Source organism: Synchiropus splendidus, chromosome 17 (genome assembly GCF_027744825.2).
Source record: "Synchiropus splendidus isolate RoL2022-P1 chromosome 17, RoL_Sspl_1.0, whole genome shotgun sequence".
NCBI classification, from domain to species: Eukaryota; Metazoa; Chordata; class Actinopteri; order Syngnathiformes; family Callionymidae; genus Synchiropus; species Synchiropus splendidus.
Window position 1 is genome coordinate 16,888,376 of NC_071350.1, and position 27,924 is coordinate 16,916,299.

The 27,924-nt window shown below is 43.8% G+C and overlaps 1 protein-coding gene across 2 annotated transcripts in view; it reads right to left on the reverse strand.

The window, feature by feature from the left end:
* fstl4 (follistatin-like 4) overlaps positions 1-23,127 on the reverse strand; it is a 159,928-nt gene extending 136,801 nt beyond the window's left edge. For both annotated transcript variants that reach the window (XM_053846544.1, XM_053846543.1), the window contains exons 1-3: positions 22,957-23,127; positions 11,135-11,294; positions 4,809-4,842 (exon numbers count right to left, since the gene is read on the reverse strand). In XM_053846544.1, coding sequence (XP_053702519.1) covers positions 4,809-4,842; positions 11,135-11,284 — 184 coding nt within the window. In that variant the 5' untranslated portion in view covers positions 11,285-11,294; positions 22,957-23,127. The remainder of the gene's footprint in view (positions 1-4,808; positions 4,843-11,134; positions 11,295-22,956) is intronic.
* Between the last annotated feature and the right edge of the window lie 4,797 nt (positions 23,128-27,924).

The following is a 27,924-nucleotide window of genomic DNA, read 5'->3' on the forward strand; positions in this document are numbered from 1 at the left end:
GCTCAGGGACACATCGACCCACATCCTCAATAAAGAAATGCCCTTCACTTTTGGAAATCCGTGACTGACTTTTCTTAATTCCCGAAACAACAAACGCAACGCTAATGAACATTTTAAAAAAGAATATTGCTGAGGTGGTTATTACATCGTAAATGTAGGTCTAACCTCGGATATCCGGAAGTAGCGCACTCGGGCGACACAGGGTGTGATGAAACTGGGCCAATATCACCTCCACCAGGTCTGCGCTGGGAAGAGCTCTGCACTGTTTGGATTGCAGAAACGTTGCAGGATGAAGCTGATGAAACAACTGGGGGGAACCAAGGGAAGTTGACAACCCCGGCGAGCTCTTGCCACGATCGTCGGAGACAAAGTGGAGCAAAACAAGAATATGAATTGCGGTGCCTGACTCTGACATTTGATCCACTTTAGCATGCAAACAGGCAGAGCATAATTAGTCTCCAGAGGGAAATCATTACACACACACACACAGAGTAGGAGGGGAGCATCTGTCCTCGGATGACACGGGACAGATATCGTGAGTCAGAGCCAGTGGAGACGCGCCTCACCTCCCAACACAAATGGTGTGTCTTCATTGTGAATCAGTGACTTGCTTGACGCAGCTTGGATGGTTGGACAGCAGAATGACTGCGGGAATGAAACGCTCGCATTACAGGAGCCTCATGGCGAGAGCTTGCACCCGTGATTCATTTGTTGGTCTGTTGGATCACAGCCTCCGCTCGCCCCCGGCGTCTTTGACCCCTGACCTTTAATTTGTCTCAATGAGATGGAAATGATCTGAACTGTCGCACGTGTCTTGTGAAATAAATGATTCCGTGTGAAGTCATTTTTCACCACTTTTCTTCACTTTGCCAGAAATATTTATGTATTTTATGCTCCTCTCGCCTTTGGTCACGACCTGTGTGTTGGAGTTTCCCTTGCAGGGAAATTGGCTAGGTCATTCATGACAGGCTTAAAGCTCAAAACAAGCCCTGACCCTCTAACCTTGAACCCTAACCCAAGCATACGACCCTTTCCCTCTGTTCATGTGGCCCAAATGAAGTCAGATCAAAAGTAAAAATGACCCAAATTTACAGAACCCTTCTATAGTTACACTGAAATGTTGAATTAAATGTTAAATATTAGGCCAAAAAATAATCTAATGTAACAATATTTCTGCCCCCCTGAAAAACACAAAATAAAGTGGAGAAAAAAATAGTGCTGTTATAATTTATATTCAGAATCTTCATAAAATGAAAAAAATATATAATATATATATTACAGTACAGTATATATTATTATTATTTTAAATACATTTTATATATTATATTATTTCATATATATAATATATGTTTTTTTTCATTTTATGAAGATTCTGTAAATAAGTAATAAAGTAATAAATAAGTAATAAGTAATTCCCTATTTTCTCTTTATTTTATAAAGAGAAAATTTTGTGACTGTAGTGTTATGTTGAATTAAATGTTAAATATTAGGCCAAAAAAATAATCTAATGTAACAATATTTCTGCCACCCTGAAAAACACAAAATAAAGTGGAGAAAAAAATAGTGCTGTTACAATTTATATTTACAGTCTTCATAAAATGAAAAAATTACATATATATTTTTAAAATATTATATATATACTATATTATTCTCTAAATATATAATATATATAATGTATATGTTTTCATTTTATGAAGATTCTGTAAATAAGTAATAAATAAGTAATAAGTAATTCCCTGTTTGCTCTTTATTTTATAAGACTACAGTCACAAAATCTGAGCTAGATTTAAGACTTATTCTTCAGTCCTTTTGGCTGGCAGTGGAACTTCAATTCCCACCCCTGCTCAGGTGCCTCCTGGACATTTCCATAGGGAGTTGGAAGGAGCTGGGAGGAAGCCCTGGGGCGGACCCAAGCCTGCACAGTCCCCGTCATGCAAGAGGTTCCTGAGAGAGGGAAATATTACCACAGCTCAGCGCTGGAAAACCAATTCAGAATTGGACTTCCTCCTTCTAAAATATCAAGCAGGACAGTTATGACCAGGGTTAAGGTTCGATCCTCAGATTCACCTGCGCGATACATCCCGCCCGTTTGTTCTGGCACGACAAGCGAGCAGCCGCGCGGAGAGACGCGCCACCAAGAGCGTTTTTCATCTGAGGCCGCATTGTCAAGAGCAAGTGAGCACATTGACGGAAAAGCAATCATCACTAGGGAAACTACTTTCCTCCGCATCATCATACGACTGGGGGGAAATGAAACACCCTTAGATAAAGAGATAATAAAACTATGTGATGCAATGCTGAATAGTAAAAGCCTCTTGTGAATCACGATGCGGAGAACAAACGGAGGGAGGCGGCGGTTTAGCCGCGACGTGAAGACAAGACATGGTAATGGGCTTAATGCACGCGGAGGAAGTCACCTGTCAAATAGGAGTCAGTCAAGCCCGGAATCATTGCTGCTGTGGCAAAGCTGCTCACCAATTGGCTGTCAAGAACAAGAGCCAAGACCCGGCTAGGGACGGGAACTGGATAGGGTTCTGGATATCTAGTGCGATGTCGGTTCTGTTGAACTTAAATGCTAAATACCTGTAAAGGTGAAGCAAATTCAGTGCAGTATTGGACTCAGCGGGGTTCTGAGACGCGCCTTGATGATGTCATTCGGGGAATATGCCGTCAACTGATCCATGTGGGGTCAACGTAAACAAGCTCTCAGCTTCGATATCGTACATCGAATCATTATGGGATCATCTTCATTTAAAAAAATGGGTGACCCAGATTCAGGTACTGTATTTGTCGGACTTAAAAACGCACTTAAAATACCCCAGTGCGCCGTATATATGGATTTTATTCATGCCGCCAAGATACTGAACCTCTGACCCCGGCCCATTGACAAGACCATCAGCACCTAGTTTTCACTCTTTGTTCATTATAGAAGCTCACTGAGATGTGCGGATTTTTTTTTCTTATTTCCCTTTTCTCTTCTTTGACCTCTCATGTACTTTATTATGGCAGGAGCTTCCATCAGCCCTGGAGTCCTCGCGCCCATCAACACACACACACACACACACACACACACACACACACACACACACACACACACACACACACACACACACACACACACACACACACACACACACACACACACACACACACACACACACACACACACACACACACACACACACACACACACACACACACACACACACACACACACACACACACACACACACACACACACACACACACACACACACACACACACACACACACACACACACACACACACACACACACACACACACACACACACACACACACACACACACACACACACACACTTATTCCTGCGGGTGTTAAAGATGATGGACAGCTGAATAATTACTCCCTCGACAAGTGTAATTCTCCACTTGTGTTTGTCTTTTCAGAGGCATGAGATGAATAATGATACCTTGGTCCGGCCCGGCTCATGAATGATGCATGGTGTGTTGTTTGTTAGTCGTCACTAATCATAATTGTTAACAATGAACGTGTGCAGTCGCGTTGTCGCTTCAATTCAACACAAATGAATGACGGCTTTGGCCACAACTAAATTTGAAGGAAGGATCGTCTATTTCAACGTTCTGTTTGTGGGAAAATATTTTTTTTTTTAAATCAAGAATGAATAAAAGTTTGGATTTATAAGCAAAGCCCCCAAAATTTGAATAAATTAAAAATATATTTTTTCCATTTTATGTGGTGCAACTGGCGAAACAGTAGTCGCCACCATCCAAAGTTCATCTTTTAACACAACTGAAACACAATTCTTCTCCTTCAGCAACAGGACACTACAGCTCCACTAGCTTTTCATGCTCATGGATTCTGGAATGTAACAGTTTATCCTAGCTTTGCCATGCTTCCCCTGCAGTCACACCCCTTCACGTCCCTCCATCCATGAACATCATTGGTTGGCACCCTCTTCTTCTTCACCTCCATCAGTCTACCGTCTCTCCGCTCCACAACTCCAAACCATCTCCCTAATTTTGTCTCCAACTCCATATTTCCCTCTCATTTCTGCTCTTGTCTGACAACCTCACCATCATCTTCTTCTCCCCTCACTCTGACTCCTGTCGCCACACCCTACCTGCACTCTCTTCTTCACCTCCTATCATGTCCATTACTCGAGATGATTTCCACACCTTCACTCGTCCTCACTGGACTCTTAACTCCTGCTTACAACCCTCCCATGCAGCACATTCCCTTTAAACTACAAAACACTGTATCATCAGCAAACATCATGGTCCACAGAGATTCCTCCCCAGTTTGTCCTAGACACTGCAGATCAGATAAGGACCTTAAGAATCAGAATAAATCCTTTGACAAACCAAATTATTTGACATCTTCCTCACATGACATGGTAAATAGAACACAGCTGGGCTCAAACATCAGCGACTGCTATTCTTCATAGGAAGCTAGGAGGAGGCCCCCGGGCAGACCCAGGATTCATTGATCAAGACATGAATATTAGAGCTGAAATGAAAGGATTTTTTTGGGCTCACTCGTAATATTTTCCCCCGAATGAAGCGAACGTATAAATTGAAGCTTTAAAAGACATTAGTGCCTCGTGGTGAAGTGAAAGCAGACATTTTCACTTTAAAAGAAACGGAGTTTTTGTAGAGCGAAAGCGAGAAGGAGCGTTGCCTTGATCGCGTTCCTCTTTGTTTCTTACCACGCGCTCAAAGTAAGAGGCAGAAAAGAGATGTGTAACAATAGCAGAGTACGGCGTGAAACAAAAAAAAACGCAGGGTTGGTTTGTGCAGAGTACTCACAGTGATCGATGCTCCAGTCAGCTTTCCCCTTCTCCTGCAGAAAGAGAGAACATCGGAAAGTGGTTATTACAGGCTCAGAGGAGTGAGACAAAAACAGCCTTTTCTGCAGCTTCACCCTGACCATTTGTTACGCCGCCTTTCCTTACCCCTCCTGAGCACGGAGAACCATGGCAGGAAGGAAAAGGTGGAGAGGAGGGAATGTAATTATGATGTCAAGGAATGGATGGCAAACAGGCTCCTTATGAATGGATCAGCCAGGTGATTCTCTTCTGTTTCAGGAGTCTAAACGTGCATTATAGATCATCATTCTTGTCGTACACCGTTGAGTTAGCCCTTCACTTGCCAGGTATGAGAAGAAGAGGACGACAACAAGGAGGAAAGGAAATGATGAGGTGTGACTGGGGTTGCTGTGGCAACCAAAAGAGACGTGTCATTTAGCTGAAATCACAACAAGACGATACAGATCTGTCGGAGACACCAGAGCAAGGTTTGGGGGGCAGGAAACACCGAGTTGTAGCCACAGCTGCATGAAGAATAAACATATTCTTTGTGTCCCAGAAAACGGTGTTATTTTTAATCTCATTGTGCGAAAAGATGCAGCAGGAAAACACCTTGCAAGAGAAATAGTTTTTGCGACTCAAGGTCTTTGTTGAACCCGAAGACACGGGCAAGTCAGTCGCAGTTACGGTCTTCCCGTAACGCTCGCGTTCTGCAGCAGGAAACTTCAGTTTAGCGTGGTCGAAAAAAAAAAAAGGTCTAAAAATAGATCTGACGCGCTCCTCCACTGTAGTTGCCGACGCCACCGAGTGACAGCTCATGAAGTGTTGTGACATTTTGCATTCTTGTCCTTTCGAGTGGAAGTCAGCGGTAATGAGGCTTAGTGATAAAACATGCGTGAGTCTGCGTAGTCCTCCCAGCTTCCCGGGGGGCCGGGGCGTTTTTAAGATTCCTGTCAGTGCCTCCTCTGTATCTATATCTCCCTCTCTCGCTGCCATCTGGATTGCCGGCGTGCCACTTCAGGACGGCGGCGGAGAATGAAATGCTCACATCAGCACCGACGTCCATCAAGAAAACGCCGCCATCTGACCGATTGATTAAGGAATTAAATGGGGTGCATCGGTAAAAGATGGCTTCGCTCTCTAAAAATACTTCCTGCTCCCGAGGTGACCCTTTTGAGGTCTTAAGTGTCCATGCGTTAACAGGCAGTAGATTCACTTTCAGTGCTTGTGTGAATCATCTGGACACACGTCATCGCTGGAACACAAGTACCACTTTACCAACTTGTTTCCTGCTGTGTTGTGCATCAGTGATAGCAAACAAGCACCTTATTCCTTCTCCTAAACAAGGACACTGGCTTGAAAAGGCAGCTTGAACCTCTCCAGTCGAAGACTTTGACTAGAGAGTCAAGTTAAGAGGGTCTTTTTTTTTCCCACAAGGGTTGAAAGTGAGGCACAAAACCAACCCTACACGCAACAATCAAGGGTCATAATGGGAAGATGGCCAGTAAGGTTCATAAGAAAGACACAAAAGAGGTCTGGTGGGACGAGGTCAGGTGATGGGGAGTCAGAGTAGATGTTGCAGGTCATTTCCAGATACAAGAGGAGTGCAACTGAAAAAATGACAGAGGGGCTTAAAACATGGGTCGACAAAACTTGGATGTTTTCTGTGCTTTAATTGGGGATCCAACTTTTTGGGACCCGGTACCAGGGCTTTGAGTATCGGCTGACACCGATACTGATGCGATACCAGTGATAAAGTATTAGTGTTCTTGCCGTGCTGTGCGATACTAGTCTTTCTTTGAGAAAAAGGCAAACTTGTCGATATGGCGTGGTGCTTCCTAAGGCGCTTGGTGGTGTTGAACCTTGAGGGGTCACGTCCACGTTGCGTTCACCACAGTCTAAATGCAAAGATCGGCTTCCTGTATTGGCCCGATCCAACAGTAAGAGGGTGGATCAGGTTGACACCCGGCGGGATCAGTGCATCCCGAGCATGTGTTGCTGGAGTCCGTCCTGGCTGGATGGGACAAGAGGCAGTAGGTATCGGGGAGAGTTTGCCAGTCCATCACCAACAGACACGGTCACATCTGACAGGTCAAAGGTTAATGGTTCTGGCCCTGAATGGAAACTGATCTTAGGGACACAAACAGAGACTCAGTTCACCTCGGTATGTTTTGTGGCTGTGGAAGAAAATGCCTTCAGGAAACATACAAGCAGTTAAATGCATTGACTCTCACTGCACTCGCCACATGACTTGGCAATTATTAACCACGACATTTGTGCCACGGCGAGTCGCAGAGATTTACTCTTGATTGTGTATTGAACTGAATCAGTCCGCAAATGTCACCATATTGTCACGTTATCGACGTAGCGTCGGTCAGGTGTAACTTAATCGGAGGGGTTTGACCTTTGGCAAAAATTGTCGAAATGATAGTTGACTTCAGCTTGAAATGGATTATTTTCAGCAGACAGGGTTCTTTTTTTTTCCAAACTTTGCCAAAAGCAAAATGAATATCTAATGTCAAAGAAGGATTTACATTTTTTATGAGGACTCAGCTCTGATGAAGTAAGAACAGGAGAGAAGTGCTGTGCATGAGTCCATGGTCGGAAATGGAAAGTCTGTGCTCCTGAACAAATCTGCTCACCTTTCACTGACTGCTTTTCACACTTACTTACTGCTTATATATATATATATATATATATATATATATATATATATATATATACACACACACACACACACACACACACACACCTTTGTCAGTGCAGGAGTTGTGATCAGTGGACCAGGAGTTGGTCCACTGATCCCACTGATGCACAAGACATGTGGCAGCTAGGATGAGAACAACAACAACAAACATGGAGGAATCATCCCTGAACCAAAGCAAACAAAAGCATCTGTTTGCTTTGGTTCAGGGAGGTTTTTCACTACACAATGTCCAGGGTTTCCACCACTCTGAATGGACTTGAAATTCTGATAGAGCTTTAGTTTTAATAAGGTGATATAAAAACTTGAATATAGTCACCATCCTGATTTATTGTGCTATTGTCCAACTGATGCAAAATAACCAATATTTTGTTGTTGTTGTCCATCATCTGATTCAGTAATATACCACATTCATTCAACTTGAAAAATGTGGCTTCTTGTGGCAAATATTCTTATGCCATTAAACTGTGATTCATAGAGATTAATAAATCACAAATTCTCTAATAAACTACATAAAATTTTTAATCAAATTCCACCCCTAATATAAACATAAGACGTGACTGACGTTTCACTCACAAAACAGTTTAGCAAGGAGAGCAGAGGGTCTTCAAGAGAACGTTCTGAGCCCAACTTCAAATTTCTGAGAGGATCACCTGTTACTAGTGTTAATAAAGACTGTGCTTTTCAAAAGGAAGAGGGTGACAGGTCCTGGTGAAGGAGTTCAAGTATCTCGGGGTCTTGTTCATGAATACCACAAACAGATATTCTCTCTTGAGGATGCCATTGTTCAGTTGGGATGAAGAAAAAGCTGAGCCAAAAGCGAACCTTGTAATTCCCCAGTGGATTTGTACGTCTCACCACCATCGCAGCCAACAGTCACTAAAGACGTTCAGCAGAGGGAGGCTACGGAGTTTCACGTCGACGTTCAGGGATCATATACGTTGAATCTCATGGGATTCCCTCGGTGTTCCCTCAGAAGGGGGAGGTGCCTCGGGAGTCTCACTGTATTCCTGAATCATAGCTCCTCATCCCAGTCAAGCAACACGCGCAGCTACATCCCTTGTTCTGCATTATGCAGCTTACATGCCAATATGATATCAGTGGCTTATTGATGCTGTGACCTTTTTGACTGTAATGTCCTATTACTGCAGCGAGACTGCCAACGGAGCGTCCGTGAGTGAACCCATAAGAGTCAATCTTTTCTGTATAGCCATTCCCGCATGGGCCTTCATTTGAAAAAAGGGCAATGTCTTATCTAACGGATATCCATCAGGGACCCCGCCAGCTCTGCATGCGGCAAATAAAACGTGAGCGAGGCGGAATATATGTCAGGTCTTGATAGGTTCTATTTAGAGTGATTAGATTTGCATTTCTGTCTGTTACGTGGCTGATTTCCCTTCAGTCTTGGAGAAACGTTCCTATATCAAGTGCAGTTTAATAGACGGACGATTTGATCGGACAAATATGAGCATGATCATTTATGTTTTTCTTCTATTCTCTAGCCATCAGAGCAGATTTGGAGATGAGCCAAGTCGAACTCAGACTTAAAACAAAGCGAGAATGCTGCGGTGGAATTATGATAAAAAGAGACTCGCTGGTGTCCCGGACTGGAAACGTCATGTCCGCTTCCTCCATGTCTGTATTGTCATTGTCATGTCCACGTTTTTCCATGCTTTTATTTTTCTTATTCCCGGTTCCTTTGTTTCCATTTCCTGTTCTCTCTCCAGTTTTCCGAGCGACACAGCTGGCGTGCATTTCGTAATCGGACTTTTCACGGATATCAACTCCTCCACGCCAGCTTGTGTCGCCAGATGGTTTCTTCACGTTCCAATGGTAAACTCTCTTAAGACTCTCCTCTCTGGCTAAGCTCCCTCGAATTTTCTAAAGTTTTCAGCCGCGTCCTTAGTTCTTCTTTCCTCGCTTCGTCTCTGCTTTCTTTTTCCATCTCTGCTAAATTTCCGTGTGTATTTCGTAGGTCTCACTTTTGTTTTTCTCATTGATATAGCTACCTCCTCGTGTGTGTGTTTTCCACCACCGTGCGTCTTATGTTATTTGGTCCTCGCGAATATCTTCTGAACGCGTGTTCTCCCCGTTTTTATTAGCCTCTCTTTTATATCAGGTTTTTCCCCAACCCTTTTGTGTAGCTCCCGGTCCGTGTTCTGGTTCTGCCGCCTTTCGATCATCGTTCCTGTCCGTCATTTGCACCTGTATCTAACCTCAGACAGCCAAAGACCTGTCAAGAGTTGAGATTCGGTTTGTTTAAAAACCCTCATATTCAGACCATTAAGCAGCGTTTCTTCCTCCACGGCTTCCACATTCGACTCCCACAGACTCGGCGCTAAATCAGGACGTTTCCCCAGATGTGCCGGCGGACACGATCCAGAGTGGGTCAGCAGGAAGGAGCACGGCTATAAAGATCACAGTAAGACATTTGTGTTGGGCAAATATCATGTTCCTCGGCAGCTTATTGCTTGACATTACACCGCAGGTCGATATGAATATGTGGTGAATGGGTGTCAGCCCATGTGGAAAAGGCAGCCAGTTAATAACAAACCTAATGTAGCTTGCAAAATGTTGCAGCGGAGTATCTCCTTGTTGACGCAATTATTTGTGCGCTGGAGTATAATAATAAAAACTCCTGACATTTCCCGTGTGAAGGAAGGCTGAGGCGGATGTGACGGCTCACCGAAGAGACCAAATACTGTTAGCGTATTTGAATAAAATGGTGGAGCATCCTACCTCTCAAGTGGCATGTGCTGCACTTGAAGTTTGAACGAGTCCATTGAAAATGAATTGAAATCTCAAGCCAGGACTTGGTCTCAAGACTGTTGAAACTGCACTGGATCATGTGAGGCCAAGCAGCATGTCGCAATGTATTTAGAATTAGATCAATTTGAATCCACCTTCATTGATCCTAAACAGCAAACAAGTTTGTCTTGTTGCAGGCACAATATGGTTCTTGATCAGGGCAACACAGTCTCACTCCCAAGGCGTCAAATAACAACTTTGTCAGGGGTATTTTTGCGTCCGTTCTTGATGACAAAGTCAATCTTTCGCATTGACACTTGGTGTTTTCCAAGTGGAGGGGGTTGGCTCTCGCCCTCTGTTGGCAGGGGCGGGTCACAGAAGGCCAGGGTCATTGTCCACCGTGTTGTTCTGTGTTTCAATAACCACCGATAATGTGACACCAGTTAGTTAAATAACTTGCAGAATGTGTACTGCAAATTATAATAATATAATAGTAATAATAATCCCATATTGCACTGCAACAGTTATGGCGCTAAAATCAAATTTGGATTCCTAATAAATGCAGAATTTGATAAGTGTTTAATTTATTACAATTGTATGTTCTAAGTCTCATATAATTTGGTTTATTTAGAGCTGAAAATCCTTTTGGAAATAGAACTAAACGTCATCGACGTCAGCCTCCTCAACTGGTGTCAAAGTAAGGCCCAAGTATTTTAGTTTATTTGTGGCAGTGGCCTGGTTGACGGAACATCTCGACATGTTTGTAGCGGACGGCTTCACCTCACATCACCTCGCTAGAAGAGCGATGACTAGAAAGCTCTAGAGGTCAGGCAGCGTGAGAGGAAAACATGGCGGCGGTGACATGCGGCGCTTACCGTGGAGTGACGCTCCTCGGACGAGGTGCGCATCGTCCCTGCTGAGTCTCCGTTCCCTCGCCTGCTGCTCTTGTGACCGTCCACCAGCCAGCGTCCGGAGGTGCTCATGAGAGCGACCACAGCCACAGCCCAAACACCCAGGCTGCCCATGACCTTCGACCTGAGCAGGGAGAGAAGGGAAACGCAGTTGAAATAAAAGCTAATAGCGACCAATGATGATGTCATCGCATGATTGACATGAAGAGCAGGGTGGTGCGCTTGAATTGAGTCAGGGTCCTTGAACTCGCCCTGCTATTGAGAGGAGGTGCGTTCACATCCACATGATGGCGCTGGAGAGTCTGTGCATCCGTTCTTTCAAATGAAGCCCGCTGCTTGGCCTCCACACAATATATAAAACACATCCTCATCTGACACGGCTGTATACGCGCAACAATTGCATTTCCTTCAAGTGCCGCTGTGAATTGACTCCCAGTTTCCAGCGGCGAATGCAGACGCGCTCCAACTAGAGCGCCACACAGATGAGGACAATTATCAGTGCTACAAAGAATCCGTCGAAACGTCTGATGTCAACAGCGACTGAAGCGGCTCAGACTGACATGAGCGCTGAAAATAACCCGCAGGATCAATTCAACATCGCGCACGCTCCAAACCAAATAAAGCATCACAGGCGTCCGTGGGGCCATTTTTCTTTTAATAGAATGAGCATTGGAAAATGATTTCAAGAGCAGAGTTTGTAACATGCAGAACACGTTGGACTGTGATAGTGGATCTTGACCAGGAACCAACTATTATTGTCATTTATTTTGGTCCACTTCATCTATTGCAGAAACTATGGGGGAAAAGAGGACTGAAGGACATGATAAAAGCAAGGTTCATGGGTCAAAGCAGATACACCAAGTCATTTCTTACCGCCCGCAGGAACTGAAGGCAGATGCAGTTTGCTCAAAATGAAATGTAAACACCATAAACTAGATCACGTCCAAAGCATGTCGATATTGCGACCCACAAAGACTCTAGTCTCTGGCAAAGGATGACAACTTGTGTATTGGTTGTGTCATGGTCAAGACTGAAGTGAAGACAGTTACTAGAGACTTAACAGAGACTTGCGTCCTGCAGCAAGATTTTGAGGCGCCCCAGACCGAGTCAGGACCAAGGCCAATGGGGGGGGGCGAGACCAAGACTGAGACCAAGCTGAACACAGACCAAGCTACTGGTTTGTTCCAATGAAACAACGTCAGATATTGATTTATTTTGACCATGGTTCGGGATAAACTGATGTGTGTCTATATGACCACCAGACTGATGCTTCAGTATTCTCGACTGGTCTCGGCCTCTGTTTTGCCTGGTCTCAGTCTTGAGGACTACAACACTAGAAAAGAAGATTTAAACCAAGAGATTTAACTAAAACACGAGCCCCTGACTTGGGCTCATGGAGTTTTCAGAGAGCGTCGTAATGCCACGAGTCATAGCGCCCCCTTGTACCTTGACACTTCATACAGTGACAATAACAAAATTATCATTTTATATTGATGAACTGGAGGCTTAAGAGAAACATTCCGAGGATATTTTTGGAGTTTTTTCAGGGGTCTGCTAGTTATTCCAGCCGTCACTGGGCCCCACAGCAAGGATAGCTAACTACTGTAAAATAAAATTCCAAACATGATCCCAGCTTCCTTGTCTCCAGGTGCTGCCTGGTGTGGGATGAATGGTCTGTGGCAAGACTCACCACAACAGAGCGAGTCCTTCATTGACCAGCATAATAAAAAGCTTGAAGAGACTCAACTTTTAAAAAGCAAGCGCAGACTCTGGCAGCTTTGTTCTGGACGGACAGTGCATGATAAACACCAGGGAGCAACTCGGAATCCGAATTCTGCGCCGTGAAAGCTAAAAGCTAAAATTAAGAAGCATAAAAAGGGTTCAAACTAAACATGTTTGCGCTTCAAAACCTGAATGTGAGGTCAACGTCACAGCTACTGCATTTGACAGCCTCATTTTTGGAATAATTTCCAGCATCTTCTGCCACAGTTTCAGAATGAGGACGTTGGAGGGAAACCAATAACAAAAAAGAATATGGGCTGTGCTTTTATCCAACTTGTTTTCTCCCCCTCCGGCATGCGTTATGAAACCAGGACAGCTGGATTTGGGTGAAACTTCTGACAAGCCTGACAGGGAGTGAAACAGGTAGACGATTGGTGAAAGTGTATATGGTGCACTGCAGATTTAAAAACTCCTTATTTGCCTTATATAAAATGTGCTCCACACATCACATACTGAGTCTTCCTTTTCGTGAATGACTGAGACGCTACATTTGTCTTTCTTTGAAGGGCAAAGCAAGTGTCAGGCGGACGCTAATGCTGATGTGTGTTTCTAATCTCACGTATGGATCCCGAACAGGCCTTTACGAAGGTGGCAGATATTTTCTCATTTGTTCTTCTCGGCACGTTCATGTTGCAGATCACATGATCGATAGACAAGAGAGTGAGAGCGCTACGTTTTTTCTCCTATGGTCGTATACGTATCTGGCTATGCAAGCGCCGCTGGGGAGATGAATTCCTCCACTTTCCCGGAGGGGTAGGGGTGCGAGGCAGAGAAGACTCTCTCCCTCACCCACAGATGGAGAGACAACGTACAGACGCAGATGAAAGGAGGTGAAGCAGAGAGTGCAGGCGGGGTGGAGCCCATCAGCTGCCGTGCCTCCATCACACGAGGCAAGTTGTACCCACTCAAGCACCCGTTATATCAAGACATGAAGCGGAAGTTTTCACCTGTGAAGTATCAAACTTCACTTCACCTGGATTACTGGACCAATCCAAACTTCGGGAGAAGGGTTTGGATTTAAAAAAAAAACAACAACAAAAAATGGATTTTAGCTTCTATCACTCATCATTTCTGAGCACACAGCTCTACTTATTTCATTTCAATGCACGTCAGTCTTACGAAACAAGAATGACCTATTTCACCGCGCGACTCGAAGAGCATGTGAGACAAGTCTCCTGCCGACCTAAAAGATTAATTCGATTTAAATAAACAGCGGGTGAAACTCGACGACGGTGCTGGCAGAAGAGCGAGGCAGATTTGGGAGAGCCTTCGTCTTAGTCCCCGCTTGGCGCTCCAGGTAGGATTGCTGCACTAGTTGGAAAAAAAAAGTGACGACCTGTCCCACAAACAGCTGGTGTCCCCGTAGCAAGCAACTGCGTTTGAAAGAAAGTGTTTGCTCAAGGGTTCTGAAGAGCAAGAGGAGAAGCTTCTCCAGCATGGAAAAGCACAACTTCATTCTTTCAAGGAGTGACATTCATTTTAACTGTAATTTTTGTCCCTCAAACTACTTTAATAAAAGAAATAAATACATTAAAGAGCCATTTTTTAGATCATATTTACAGGTTTAACCACAGTTCCATTGCCATTATATATTCATTACTTAAAAACAACTTCAATTATACATGATACATGATATTTTTTAAGTAAAATGAAATAATATTTATAATCAAATAACATATTTTAAGCATGTAAAGTCAAGACAGAATTACACTTTTCCCGGTTTACAATAGTGAGGTCATAAAATAGAATGCTTCGACGGCCCCTCACCTAATATTCAGTAGTATTTTGTGTTGTCACTATAAAGTACAGCCAAGATTTAGGCCAGTAACTCGGGTATTTATATAGAAACCCGGCCTGTGACTCTAACATGTTCAACTTGATTATACAACGACGGAAAAACTAAAACAGGCCAAAGCTATTAATGCTGACTCATCGTGAATATAAGCTCTTTCACAGGGAACGTTTTTCCCTCCAATTTACGGGGCAGCACACAAAGCTATGTGAGGCCATCACCAAAACATCCATGATGGAGGCGACTAGATGAGACTGTCATTTTCTTTGATCGAGTCCGAACTCTAATTTGAACCATTATCAAATTACGACGAGGCATTCAGCGTCTCCATAGGACACGGAGTGACACATTGATATGAAGGTCTAATAGAGAAATACAAAACGGTGTTCGAGGGATGGAAGCAGAGAAACTGGCTTCAAGGGCGACACTCACAACCCAAGGAAAATCGCAAGGATCGAGGCTGAAACTCAGCCAACATTGACGTTCAATGGTTAATATCAGTGCTACTGTATAAACACCATCAACAAAAGATCATTTGTTTTAAAGCAACTGGAACAGATTGCAATGACTCGTCACTCAGCAAACAGCCACTCATCTCAGTGACACAAAGGAGTCAGTTTATTTTCTCGAACAAAACACACGTCACTGTGTTTTCAAGCTGTAGTGAAATCAGCATTCTGTATTGACAAGTTTCTCTTCAGTGGCATTGACGTTAGCGTAGCGTCTGGCTTGTTTGTGGCTTTAAAGAATGAAGCAGAAATGCATTCAAGTGAAGAAGCAGAAAAAAAAGCACTGGCTTTTAAGGTGTGACTCAAACTTCTAATGGAAGAAGGGAGTTATTTATTCCTGCTGCGGGATTTCACAGTGTTGGCGCCTCGCCCGGCTAGAATGGGCAATAATAGTTGCCCTTAACTTGTAAAGGCTTCAGTGCTAAAGGAAGAGCAGAGGAGTCCAAGCTCTATCTCCGTCCACGAGTCTCTGTGAACTGGAAATAATGAAGACAGGAAACTAGAGAAGCTAATGCATAGAAAGAGATGAATGCTGCGGCAACTCTAACAAATCTGGGCGGTGACAATATATGCTAGTTTGTACAAAAATATCATCGTAGCAAGAGGTCAACTCATCCTCACTCATACAGGCCACTGTATGAGCAGTACCACTGGAAACCATGGGGCCAGTGTTGGGTTAGTATCCGCTACCTCGCTTCAATGAGACACAAAGACGATATAAGAATGGCGACAGTTCTCCGTCCTCCAGAAAAAAAAATTTTTTGCTTGAACTCTGATTTGTTCAAAGTCCGGGACATTCGAAAACCGAGGTACCACTGTATTTAACTGCCTCACCGACCACCACCTCCTACAACCCTTCCTCCAGGTGGTATGTTAAACACTTCTTCCGCAGTCGCCATGTTTGTCGTTGTCATAAACCTTTGACTCTGGGCTGCTCCCCCTGGTGGATATATTTGTGAACAGCAACGTGAGCAACACTGAAGGCTGCCGTCGGCACCATTATAGGACGCAAAGCTCCACTTTTCCAACGTCACTATTTCACCATGGAAGTGAGGACGGGTTTCGCAAAACAAACAGTGCAACACATGCAGCCATAAATCCCTCCACAGCCACAATTGTGAGTCACTCAGAATCCCAAACTGCTTTTAAATAACAGCTTCACCTCACCATTTAAACTCTATCAATAACTGGAAGCGGGAAAAGCCATTAAAAACCTTTCGCATGGCGATTTGATTCACAAAAAAAGGCAAACATTTGATTTAAGAAAACTTCACGTACAGATGTAATTCAGTAGGTTTGAGTGTGAGCATCATTTTGTGGTATTTTCTTCATGAGCGTCGAGCTGCTTCCAGCTTCAGACGGGCGTCTACGTAACATGAAACGGAGTCACGGGGGGATTGCCTTTGCCCAAAATGTTGATATGACACTCGGATGTGGCGGCAGCCGGCGCGTCTGCATCTCATTCATAATCTGTCGGAGACACTGAGGGGACCAAGGACGTCAATCCGTCTGTCAGCCATGCCTCGGGATCACACGTCGGAAAACTAGTTATCTCCCAGACACTGGTGAGCACTGTGCTCACCCTTGGCTTTCTTCTCCACAAACCGCGATACGTTTCAGGAGCAGCGCTTCCCAAAGAGGATTGATAATGCAGCAGCCCGGAAAAATAAGGTTATGAACCGTCTTTCACTGTAATGCGAAAGGCACTGCGGCATTGTCCCCTAGAAGCGAGACAAGATGTTGACAGCTCACTAGTTTAGCTCTGACAGCCTTCATCAGCGCAGGATTCTGACAGCTCTCAGACGCCACCACGGAGCGATGGAGGAGAGCCTTCTCCAAATGATATTGAGACTTCTAGAGATTATAGATCTAATGATAGCTCTGTCCACATTCATACCATGGGCCTTATTTCACTTGTAGGATTTAGGAAGGCTAAAAAAAAACCAGACTGAATATGGACAGGATTTAAATCAGAGGTTCTACTCAAGGTTTCAGGGAGTTTGACGGTGCAACGTGTGATCTTTAGCGCCCTCTACAGACAGCAGCTATCCACACAGAAAGGACTGATCCTAAAGGTAAACAAACAGCTTGGTATTGTCCAAGTCCTGGAAGACGTTGGAGCTCACAAAAGGCAGTTACATTGTTGCTAATGCTACACTTCTTGTACTAAGAGCAGACTATGAATCGCAATTTACTCGAGAACATTACGTCAAAGCCTCAACACGACGACACAACAAATTCCTCTTATAAAGGTATGTGACCATAAGCTTTAACGCTCCGGTTTTCCCTGATCAAAACTTGTTGCTCCGCCAACTTCCGCCACTGAAAGTGTGGTACTGCAGCTGTGTACTGCATCTCCATTCATGGCTTTTCTATTCTAGAGGCAGGGAAACTGTGTCAATCTGGAATAGAGATTCCCTGTACACATGCAGAAATATCTTTCTATATTGTTTGTTGTCACATGCTCATACATGGCATGCCCCCCTCCCCTCAAATGGCACCCCCTCCTGGAATGGGACGCAAAAGGCTGTCAGTGGAGCTGTTTTTTTTCCCTATCATTTGGGCTCGCTCTTGAAAATGTCCAAATGTGAAGCTGACGCCGGACCTTCAGCAAGAGGTCGGCTCTGGAGACGTAATCCATACGGTTCAATTTGAGTCACAACAGGAAAAAACGTCTTAAAATACATTTATAATTCAGAATGCGTCGAATAATTTTGACTTTTCAAGTGGCTTGAAGTTAAGTGAGAAAGTCAACTGTCATTATTTTGGGGAAAAAAAGGCCATGCGAACAAGGCCACATGCTCCCGTCCAGATTGCGCTAACATAGCTAAGCTAGGAGGGAGTCAGACGCAGCAACACAATAGAGGTTGTGATTCCAGCAAAGCCGGATCCTCTTATCGCCGCGACTTCTGTTACCCTCGAATTAATTATTGTCTGACTCTCTCTTCTCCGTCACTGCAGACACAACAGCGCTTCAGGCTGTCGGCAAGCAAAAGAGCCGGGAGAACATGCTTGTTCAAGCGCCGCACTCTGTCCTCTCCTGTAGTGCACTTCAAGTAAAGAGTTGAGGAAGAAGTGCTGTTCTCTTCACTGGCGGAAACAGCCACGCTCCCTCCTCAGTACACTTGAAACTCAGCGCCAGTCTACCAGCTTCCGATGGTGATGTTTTCCCACTTGTATTTAGAATCCAGTGACCAGCCATGTGTGTTTTGGATGGGGTCCTTAATTCACCCGCAGTCAGTCAAACTGCCGCTTGACATATTTTTCCCACAGCGTCTTCACTGGAGTGTTACATTATTAAAAATGTGTTTTTCCTATCAGAGTCATGGAGCAGATGTTTGCCAGAGGAGAGCCTGAACAGTTCAGTGAAGTGCTTTTATCTACTTTAATCTTGAAAAAAAATGCACTTGTTTATTAAAATAATAATGATAAAGCCTGGACTCACTGGAGACCTGGGCAAAGTGCGGCATGTGGACCGTGTTGATGTGGCCCTATTGGAGTCAAACTGAAAAACTGATAATGTAGGAATTTTATTTTTAATATGAGTGAAACTCTTAACATAACTAGTATTTTTTTATGGTTTCATTTGACTAGTTTGTACGTATTTCATGTCCCTTAAAATACATTGGAATTGGAATCTTGAAATGGAATTTATTTTACACGAGTAAAGAGACAATTCTTGCTTTATTTTTACACAATAAACTTTCATAATTCTTTTGTCTCTCGACAGCCCCTCACAACTGTCACAGTGGCCCCTGGGGACATTGAATTTTCCACTGACACCTCAATATGACAGCAACATTTGTGCGACTTACAAGTTCATCCCGCAGTACCGGAGCGGCCATTTTCCTATCATTTGCTGACAATGGATTTGCGCATATGCAAAGAGAAATGAAGCCTCCGGAGTTGTGTCATCCGTCACGACATCAAAACAAAGTGTCGCTCCAGATCTGGCGGGTGACATTTCTCGCACATCTCTTCCACCCAGTCGATCACTCTGGCAGAAGAGGAAACTATTTGCTCAGCTGCTGCTGCTGCTGCTTTGCACCGTGTTCATCAGGGATGCAGCAGGAAAGGTCATTTCTAGGAGTTGAACATTAGTGATCGGAATTTCAAGTGAACCGTGACGCCCGCCATTTGAGGCCCGCTGGGGGTTCTGCGCCGCAGCTAGTGGCCGCAAACACAGACTAGAGAGTCTAAAGGCTGTGCTGTTCTATCGCCGCCGCTCAGGACCTGGACGTCGGTGTTGGAGCAGCTCGCACATGAAATTCAACCACTTCAGTTAAAAACCTGAATCTGTCGACCAGAAGAAGGAGAAAAATAAATCGCCTTCAGCATGAAAATGAATGGATATTCATTTCACTCTCCTCTATTTCTTCAACTTTATTTACAAGAAGAAGAGCATGAACCAGAGCAACAGTTGGCTACTTCCTGTTTGAGTGACCCATTTTTTTGTTTCCAATAAAAATATATCCTCAGCTGCATAAACGTCTTAAGAAGCACTTTTTTTTCTGTGATGCTAAATAAATATATTCACACAGTTCAGCCATTCAGGTCCTGTTCCTCCTTCTTCTTCTTTATGTTGATATAAATGTGTAGAAAAATATGTTTTATGCAGAAATATAAAGTAGAAAATGAAAAAAAAACTGCATGATTTATTCGCAGGGTTAGACCCAGTCGGCGGCAGGACCGGCCCGACTGCTCGGGTCATCAGCTTTGCTCACCAGCCACTATAGCAGCATTGCAGGTGAGTACTGTTTAACCTGCAACATTTCAGTCCAAACTATTCAGTGAGCCACAGAGTTTCAGGAACTAAATGGAAGATGGCGTGAGGAAAACCCAGTCACAAACCCGGGCACTGCGAGTGTTCAGGATGGGAAAGCAGCAGGGAGTGGAATGAGTGTTCACTTGTGTCACAGAAGAACCCACTCAGCTGAAAACTCACTTGAAAGTCCCAATGGCTGAGGTCTCCGCCAACCTCTCGCTGACCGAGTTATCGCTCGCAAGTCTTTGGCCGCACAACTGCAAGGCTGAGGAGGATGAACTGAAGACAACAACAACTTCGCCGCCTCTCACGCTTCACGCGTCACTCGCCAAGTGCGCGAGTCAGCCCACAGTTTGGTCGCCGCCGAACCAGGAGCCAGAAAACTGCAGGACACTGAGCGATAATGGCTTTCTGTCAGGACAGTGAATGAGTTACGCACCAGACTTTAGACTTTAATAAGCAGAAGCCAGACTCTATTCTGGGATGCCTAATTATCCAGGACCCACCGCCGTGACCCCGAGGGTGGGCTGCGGATCGGATTCAACACCGTTCAAACTGTGACCAAGTGCCTGCAGTGCTAGGTGGGGAGGACTTGGCTTCCTGTACGGCCAGTTCTCTGCTACATACAAACTTGACTGTGTAGCAATAATACAATGATTATTTTAAGGTGAAAAAATATTGAAATTTATCTCTTGGATTTTATGGTGTGAACTTGGATTTTATGGTCAAAAAATTACTTTACTTTTTCTTATATTTATTTGAATGAGAATTATGAAAAATATTTATCACCAATATTTACTTTAAAAAACATTGAAGTGAGGTTTAGCAGCAACACGATGAGCAGAAAAAGTTTCAGGGTGATCATAATAAAACATTATTTGGATCAGATACTGTGTGAAGAAGTAATATTTTCTTTTTGACAGCCTCAAAAAATGTTCTGCCCCTCTTTGATTTTATTTCTCTGCTGTTCTATTTAGTTTTTAGGGGGTTTTTTATGTTTGATGGCACTATTTTTATGGCATTTTTGTCTTTTCATTGAAGAGATATGTGAATAAAGAAAATCTGTTGCAAAAAAATTGTAAAAAAAAATATGTTCCCATTTGATATTACACCTCTTAATTTAAAAAAATTAAAAAAACATTTGATTGTTATTTTCTAAATAAATTGACAGGCCATGATTTAAAAAAAAATAAATAAATAAAAATAAAATAAAATTGAAGATTCTGAAAATTTCCATTTAGTCATATTTTAAGAGAGTCTATATATTTGCCTCTATCATTTCAAAGAGAAAGACTTAAACTTTGCCTTTTTAAATTATATTTCATATGGTACAATCCACTTTTTATTTACAAAATGTGTTTGTATTTAATGGCTTTATTAAGGAGTCATCGCTGCTTTGCTTCAGAATTGTGTCATTCACAAACAGATGAAAGAGCTGGCAACAGCGCGGCTGGGTAAAGGTCTGCGGCAGAAAAGACTCCTCCAGACTCAAGTGTTGTTACGCATCAAGGCCCCATTTGCTTGTGCAAACACATCAACAAGCATCAGCTTCGCATTCAGGACACAATGTCAGGCATCGATCCGGGTCTTGTGTGAAGCTGATGGCTTGTTATGTGTGAAAGAGAGTTGCAGAGGATGTCCAGAAATCCTGCAGTTTCCCCTGCTGGGGCTGAAAGATAACAACAAGGGATGGGGATGTTTGCTAGCTCCAGGTGGACCATGCTTCTTGTGATGAGCCATCACCATGGAGTCAAGCTCAACACATTCACTCTCGTAGAGCCTTTTCAACCCCAGATTATTTCAGCGAAATGATAATCTTCCACACATGTCAGGAGCCAGTGAAGTAAATATCAAACTTCATTACAGAGTATCCATTAAGATGAAAGAATATTCCAGATTATGAGATTAAAACACGCCTCCAAACTACTGGATGCTGTTGTTTTTCACTCTGGTCAAGTGATTCATTGTGTGAATGAGCGGATCAGTGACTAGCACTCGAACACATCGAGTGACCTGTTTGTCATTTATTGAAGTCTGTGATGCTCAAACAGCATAAATACATGTACATTATTGTGGCCAAACTCACTGAGGATCCACAATCTTCCGACTTGGTTGGATGCTTGACCTACCCAGGAGCTTTTATCGAGTCAGTTTGGGGAATCATTTTGGTTATTTTTTTTTACACTAAAATAAAGTATGTTTGAAGTAAATACCAGCAGCTGCGATGGAAGACGTGTTTGGTTTTAAAAATGCGAAATAAACGTCAACATAATGCAGCAAAGTTGCTTGAAATGCAAGGCTGCTCATCCACAGCGAGCAAAGTTGAATCATTGCAGAGGCGTTATTTTTCATCATATTTGGAGTTGGATTTGCTCCCGTCTCTCCTCCCGTCACCTGAGGTTCTACTGAAGGAGACCATCACATCCACTAGATTCCCATCGCCAACAGCAAGTCGCGGTTTCAGCACCTCGGAGAGTTCCTTGCACCACAAGCGCCACATCACGACCAGGGCGCATTTCTCACTCCGCTGGCCGTCACCGAGGCTTTGGCGGCTGCTCTGGTGACACTGATGGGAGGGAGAGCTGAAGCATCTCATTTCACACAGTCACACCTCAAAGCCGCCTCTTATTTGGCGGCTCTTCGGCGAGCATTCCCGGCCGTGATGTGGAGGGAAAGTCAAGGAGGCGCGCAGGCTCCGGCTGGAGCGAGGCTCCGAGCCAGAGCAGCCCGAGGAGAGACGCGTCTCTCGGCGCGTCTCCACCCGGCACTGCAGCCGGACTCATTCATCAAACGCTGGTTGTTTAGAAGCTTAAAATATATGTATATATAATTGATGCATTCACGCTCGCAAACTTGTTCCAATACGAGCAGCGCGGCGCAGTCACATTCAACTTGCAAGGCAATTTTTGGAGCCACATCTCAAGATCCCAGCTCTTACCTGAAGTAGTCCGAGGCGAAATACACGCGGCAAATACGAGACCCGAGTCCAAAGTGCGTCCTCTAGGTCCAGCGCTCGGAGGCAGGGCTTCAGAAGAAGAGTACGGCTGGTTCTGTGCTCAGCAGCTCGTCCCGACTCTCCATCCTCCGGCTGCTCTGCTCTCGGCTCCGCGGCTGTTCTGCTCTATTTCAACCGCTCGCACTTCTCTGCCCGCTGACGTCAGCAGCCGCACGACGAATGCGGAGGGCGCAGCTGCAGACACCTGAGCGTGCAGACGCGCCAGGGAGGGACGCGCACTTCCGAACAGCAGAGGTCGAGACGACAAGACTTTCTTTAAAGAGGACTCACGCCCTTCATGACGCCCTCACTCACGGTGACATAGGTATATGAATTAAAAAAGAGAGAAAAAAAAAACTATTAATCTCAAGGGAAATCTTGTTTGTAACTTAACATGCTCCGTAAACAAAAATATACATTATACAATACAAAATTAATATATGAAATTATTGACGTCAACATGGTCTTGAGCCTACAACCGTAAGTGTCAGTTGACTTTTAGGTCCACCACACACAAATCAGGTCAGAAAAAGCACCATTCACATTCGCACTTTATTCAAGAGAAAAGCAGCGAAAGCCCCTTTCACTTATGATCATCGCATGTAAAAGAATTGTATTTGTTTATTGTGGCCGAATCGTGAAAGTAGCTCAATTTACGGTGGCCTGAAGTGGACAAAAACGCTCACGGAAGTGGTATAGATCAGAAAATATATTTACAGAAATTTAAACAAATTATATATATATATATATATATATATATATATATGTACTAGGGGTTGGATTTAATTTACAAAAAATTAAAGAATTTGTGATTAATTTATCTCAATCGCAGTTTAATCGTATAAGAATATTTGCCACATTTTTTAATTTGAATGAATGTGGTACATTACTGAATCAAATGATGGAGCTATACATACATTTAAACAACAAAATATTGTTTATTTGGCATCAGTTTGACAACAGCACAATAAATCAGGATGGTGGCTATATTAAAGTTTTATATCACCTTATTTCAACTAAAGCTCTTTTTAATGCCTTGAAAATATTTGTATAAGAATTTCAATTTTATAAGAATTTCAAATACATTCAGAGTAGTGGAAACCCTGGACATTGTGTAGAGAAAAACCTCCCTGAACCAAAGCAAACAGATGCTTTTGTTTCCTCCATGTTTGTTGTCGTTCTCATCCTAGCTGCCACGTGTCTTGTGCATCAGTGTGATCAGTGGAGCAGGAACTACGGCACTTAAAAAGGTTCCCAGTTGTCTGGAGAGCAAACTCTTCAATTAAATTAAAACCATTAAAATATTTTAATGCCTTAATTCTGACTACTTAATCGCAATTAACTTGTTAAAGTCCCACTACTATATATATATATATATATATATATATATATAAATCACATTGCACAATACAATACACCACCATTATTCACCACTAAGCGTAAAACTGTCCCATTTCCAGTAGTGGATGTTAGGACCACATTTGACTTGAGTTTCCCTCTGGATTTTAAATATCTGGTAAAGTTAGGCTACATGACAAAGACCTCAACACGAACCCATCCCTGGGCCTCCGCACACATAACACACACTATATAATACACACACACATGCGTCTGGACCCAAAACTTTGACACACTCCAGAAAGATTCACGTCTGCAGCAGAAAGTCTGAGGTCACCAAGACTGTTCCTGAAAATGTCCTTTATATTGATTCGCCTCAGAAAAGGTTGCAAATTAATCTCGACAAAACAAGGCTGGAGTCCAAATTGAAAAATCATGGGCAGTGAAATGTAGATGTTTTGATTAGGACCAATCTAGAAGAGCGGCTGAAGCCAGAGGGTGACGACAATGGTAACTATAGATACAGTGTTTGTGCTCTGGATCAAAGCCGGTGGGAAGGGAATCGCTGTGAACAAGCCGAGGAATGAATGAAACATCTCTGGGATGTTAAAGGCTGTTGTCAGACGGAGACTTGGGTCCGACACGTTCACTTCAGTATCTGCTCTCAAAGCCCAGCCAACATGTTCAGAATCACTGTTTAAGATCTCTGTGTGTGTGTGTGTGTGTGTGTGTGTGTGTGTGTGTGTGGATCCAGGCTTGGAAAGTAGCCAGGGAGCAACAAGGATGACACCTTCAGTGCAGAGTCCTTAGAACCTTGAAGTGAGCTCAACATTGGCCGTCTGAACATGTAAATAAGAGCCGTCCAGCCTGGACACGTGCGGGACTGAAAGCGATCCAATGGCTCGGCCTGGGAACACGGCCTCTCCTCTCCTCCAGATTAAAATGAAATGAAGAATAACTGCACGACACAAATTCCGAGCAGCCTAAAATGACTCAATGGCAGCGGCGGTGGCATCAAAATTGCATGCAGCGCTGAATCATTTACGCTGAATGTAACATTTATTAAGACACTGGGACGAAGAGGAGAAGAAGCTTGAGTAAATAAAAGGATAAGATCATGGTAATTAATTGAGATTGCGGCGTAAGAACGAGGAAAGTAAAGAAAGGAACTTCAGTAATGAGCTTTTATCGGGCGCCTCTTCGCGCGTCCTGCTGCAGGCTGTACAGTGGAAATGATTTATTCGCCAGGCAACTACAAAGGAACAGCTGACCTAGGTTTGCATTGCTTCTGTCAATGTCATGATCAATATTTAAATGTTCACTTGAGTCGTTCGCTGAGGAGAGAGAGAGAGCGCGCAGGATGGTTGGGTCGTGGGGGCAGCAGCTGCAGCAAAGATGCCCACGACCTCAGCTCCACACCAAGAACCAGCAACGTGTTGAAGGTTCAAGGTGAGGAGTTCAGCCTGAAAGGCGCCTCTCATTTGGATTCCCTTGATGTAGAGAAGCAGTGGTTCTGCTTTGAGTCTCTCTCAGATGACGGAGCTCCACACCCTTTATCCAAAGGCTCATTCAAAGTCATTAGAGAGCTGCGACATCATGTCACGCTACTATATGGCAGCGTGGGACGCAACACGTTTGTGGTTTCAGACCGCACTTTTCAGGCGACACTTGTCCCATCAAACGTGGACGACGGAAAAAAAGAACTCCAACCAATCAGAGCCCAGATTTGTGATGTATGAAGGGAGGGAAAATTCATCCACCAGACAAAGCTTGAGGCAGCGGTCGCTGGCATCCACAACGCCACAACAAGATGCTAGCTCTTCTGAGGCATCCAACTGACCCAGACACAATCATTTTTGACTTCTAATACACTGATAAAGTACGATTGTCTGATCTGCCATATTGACTTTGCACTAACCTTAGTTCCGCCCTTCGGAGACTGACTTTATTCCATGCCACTTGATCGACAGTGGGAAGCCACCTCGGTCACTGGTAGCCTTCTGGACCTTCCACCCCAGAACCTTAGTTTGCAGCTGGTTTTCTTACTGGCTGCTTCACCTTGTTCTACTAAGAGGAAGCTCTGCACTTGGGCCACAGCTTGGGTCATGGTACTACAGTGCAAGTAGCTCCACAGCTCAACTTCTACAAGTCATGACTCAAGACAACGCATTCCGTTGGTCAAAACACAGTATTTGGGGTTCATGATACAACGGTCATGTCATGGTACATTACAGAAATGGAGGTGAAGAAGAGAGTGCAGACCAGGTGGAGATGATCAGAGAGTCAATGACAAGTATGAATCAGAGTCTCAGGAGTCAGAGTCCGGTCAGAGATGATGATGCTGCTGTGAGGCATCGTGTTTGAAACCTGTGGTCCTCTCTGCCTAGTGGAATGTCGGCGCACTACACGGCTAATGCTCAGCTCCAGATCAATAATAGCGGCCTGTTGCTAGGTAATCGTTTTTGCTAAGTGCTTCCACGGCGCACTAGTGGGAATTGTTGAGCAGTTCTAACACTTTCAAGCCATTTCCACGTTATAGCCTTGGCACTTTAATAGATTTCTTCTGGTGTTGTTACAGAAATAAGACGTAGACTTTCTACCGATCACATCCATTTATCGTAGCTATGCGTTTGTAGCGCTCGGTTTTTGGTGGTTTATGAGAGAAAAGATTGGAGGGAAAAAATGACTTTCACAGGTTGTTATGAACCTATATCACAACAGCTCAGGGCTAAAATGTGCATTTGAATATTTCATGCATGACGACTCCCATATGGAATATATAGCCGATTAATAATTCAAAAAGCACCATTGAATTAATTGTTCCATTGTCTGGAGGAGTCGCAGGGAAATCGCTCGGCTTGTGAATGACAATTTGAGGTTTGGTTATGACACTAGCAAGAGGACGTTTCTCCAGACCTCACACAAGTGAGCGTTGAACAGAATAGAAATCATTTTATCCTATTAAATCGAACAGAATCCAAATTCAATGTGGCTGATGAATGAAAAAGGCCTGTAGAGGTAGTTTGCTTTAGCTGGAGGGACAGCACAGTGGAGACCGAAACACAAGCCAGAAAACTTTAAAAAGCATAGCATACATTCACTGAAGTAAATCTACATTTTCCTTATTCATTCGCAGATGCACGGCCTCTTCCTCACATCCGCTACGTGGTCATTATTGGAGCTCCATAATGCTACCGCCACCTGCCACACAGTTGAGGACATTGCTCTCTGAATCATATTAGCACACTTTGTATAGATAAAATACACATAGAGCAAAAGCACTGGGTGTAAATGAGAAGCTTGCCGGAGGTATCCACTGCCCCAGTGCCTTTCTAGTTTTTCAAATCTATTGTACAAAAGTGGTATTAATGGTTTCTCATAGTCTTTCGCCTACCATTTAGCCAACAACCCTCTCCCAGGAATACAGGCCCCTTGAAGACATGGTCCAAAGAACCTCACTTGGAAGCTAAGAAGATGCCCAAGCAGCTTTTATAAAAAGCAGCATATTATCGCACACAATTTTGAAATGTAAATAGTTACAATTGTATTATGAATCACCCAGGAGAGGGGCCT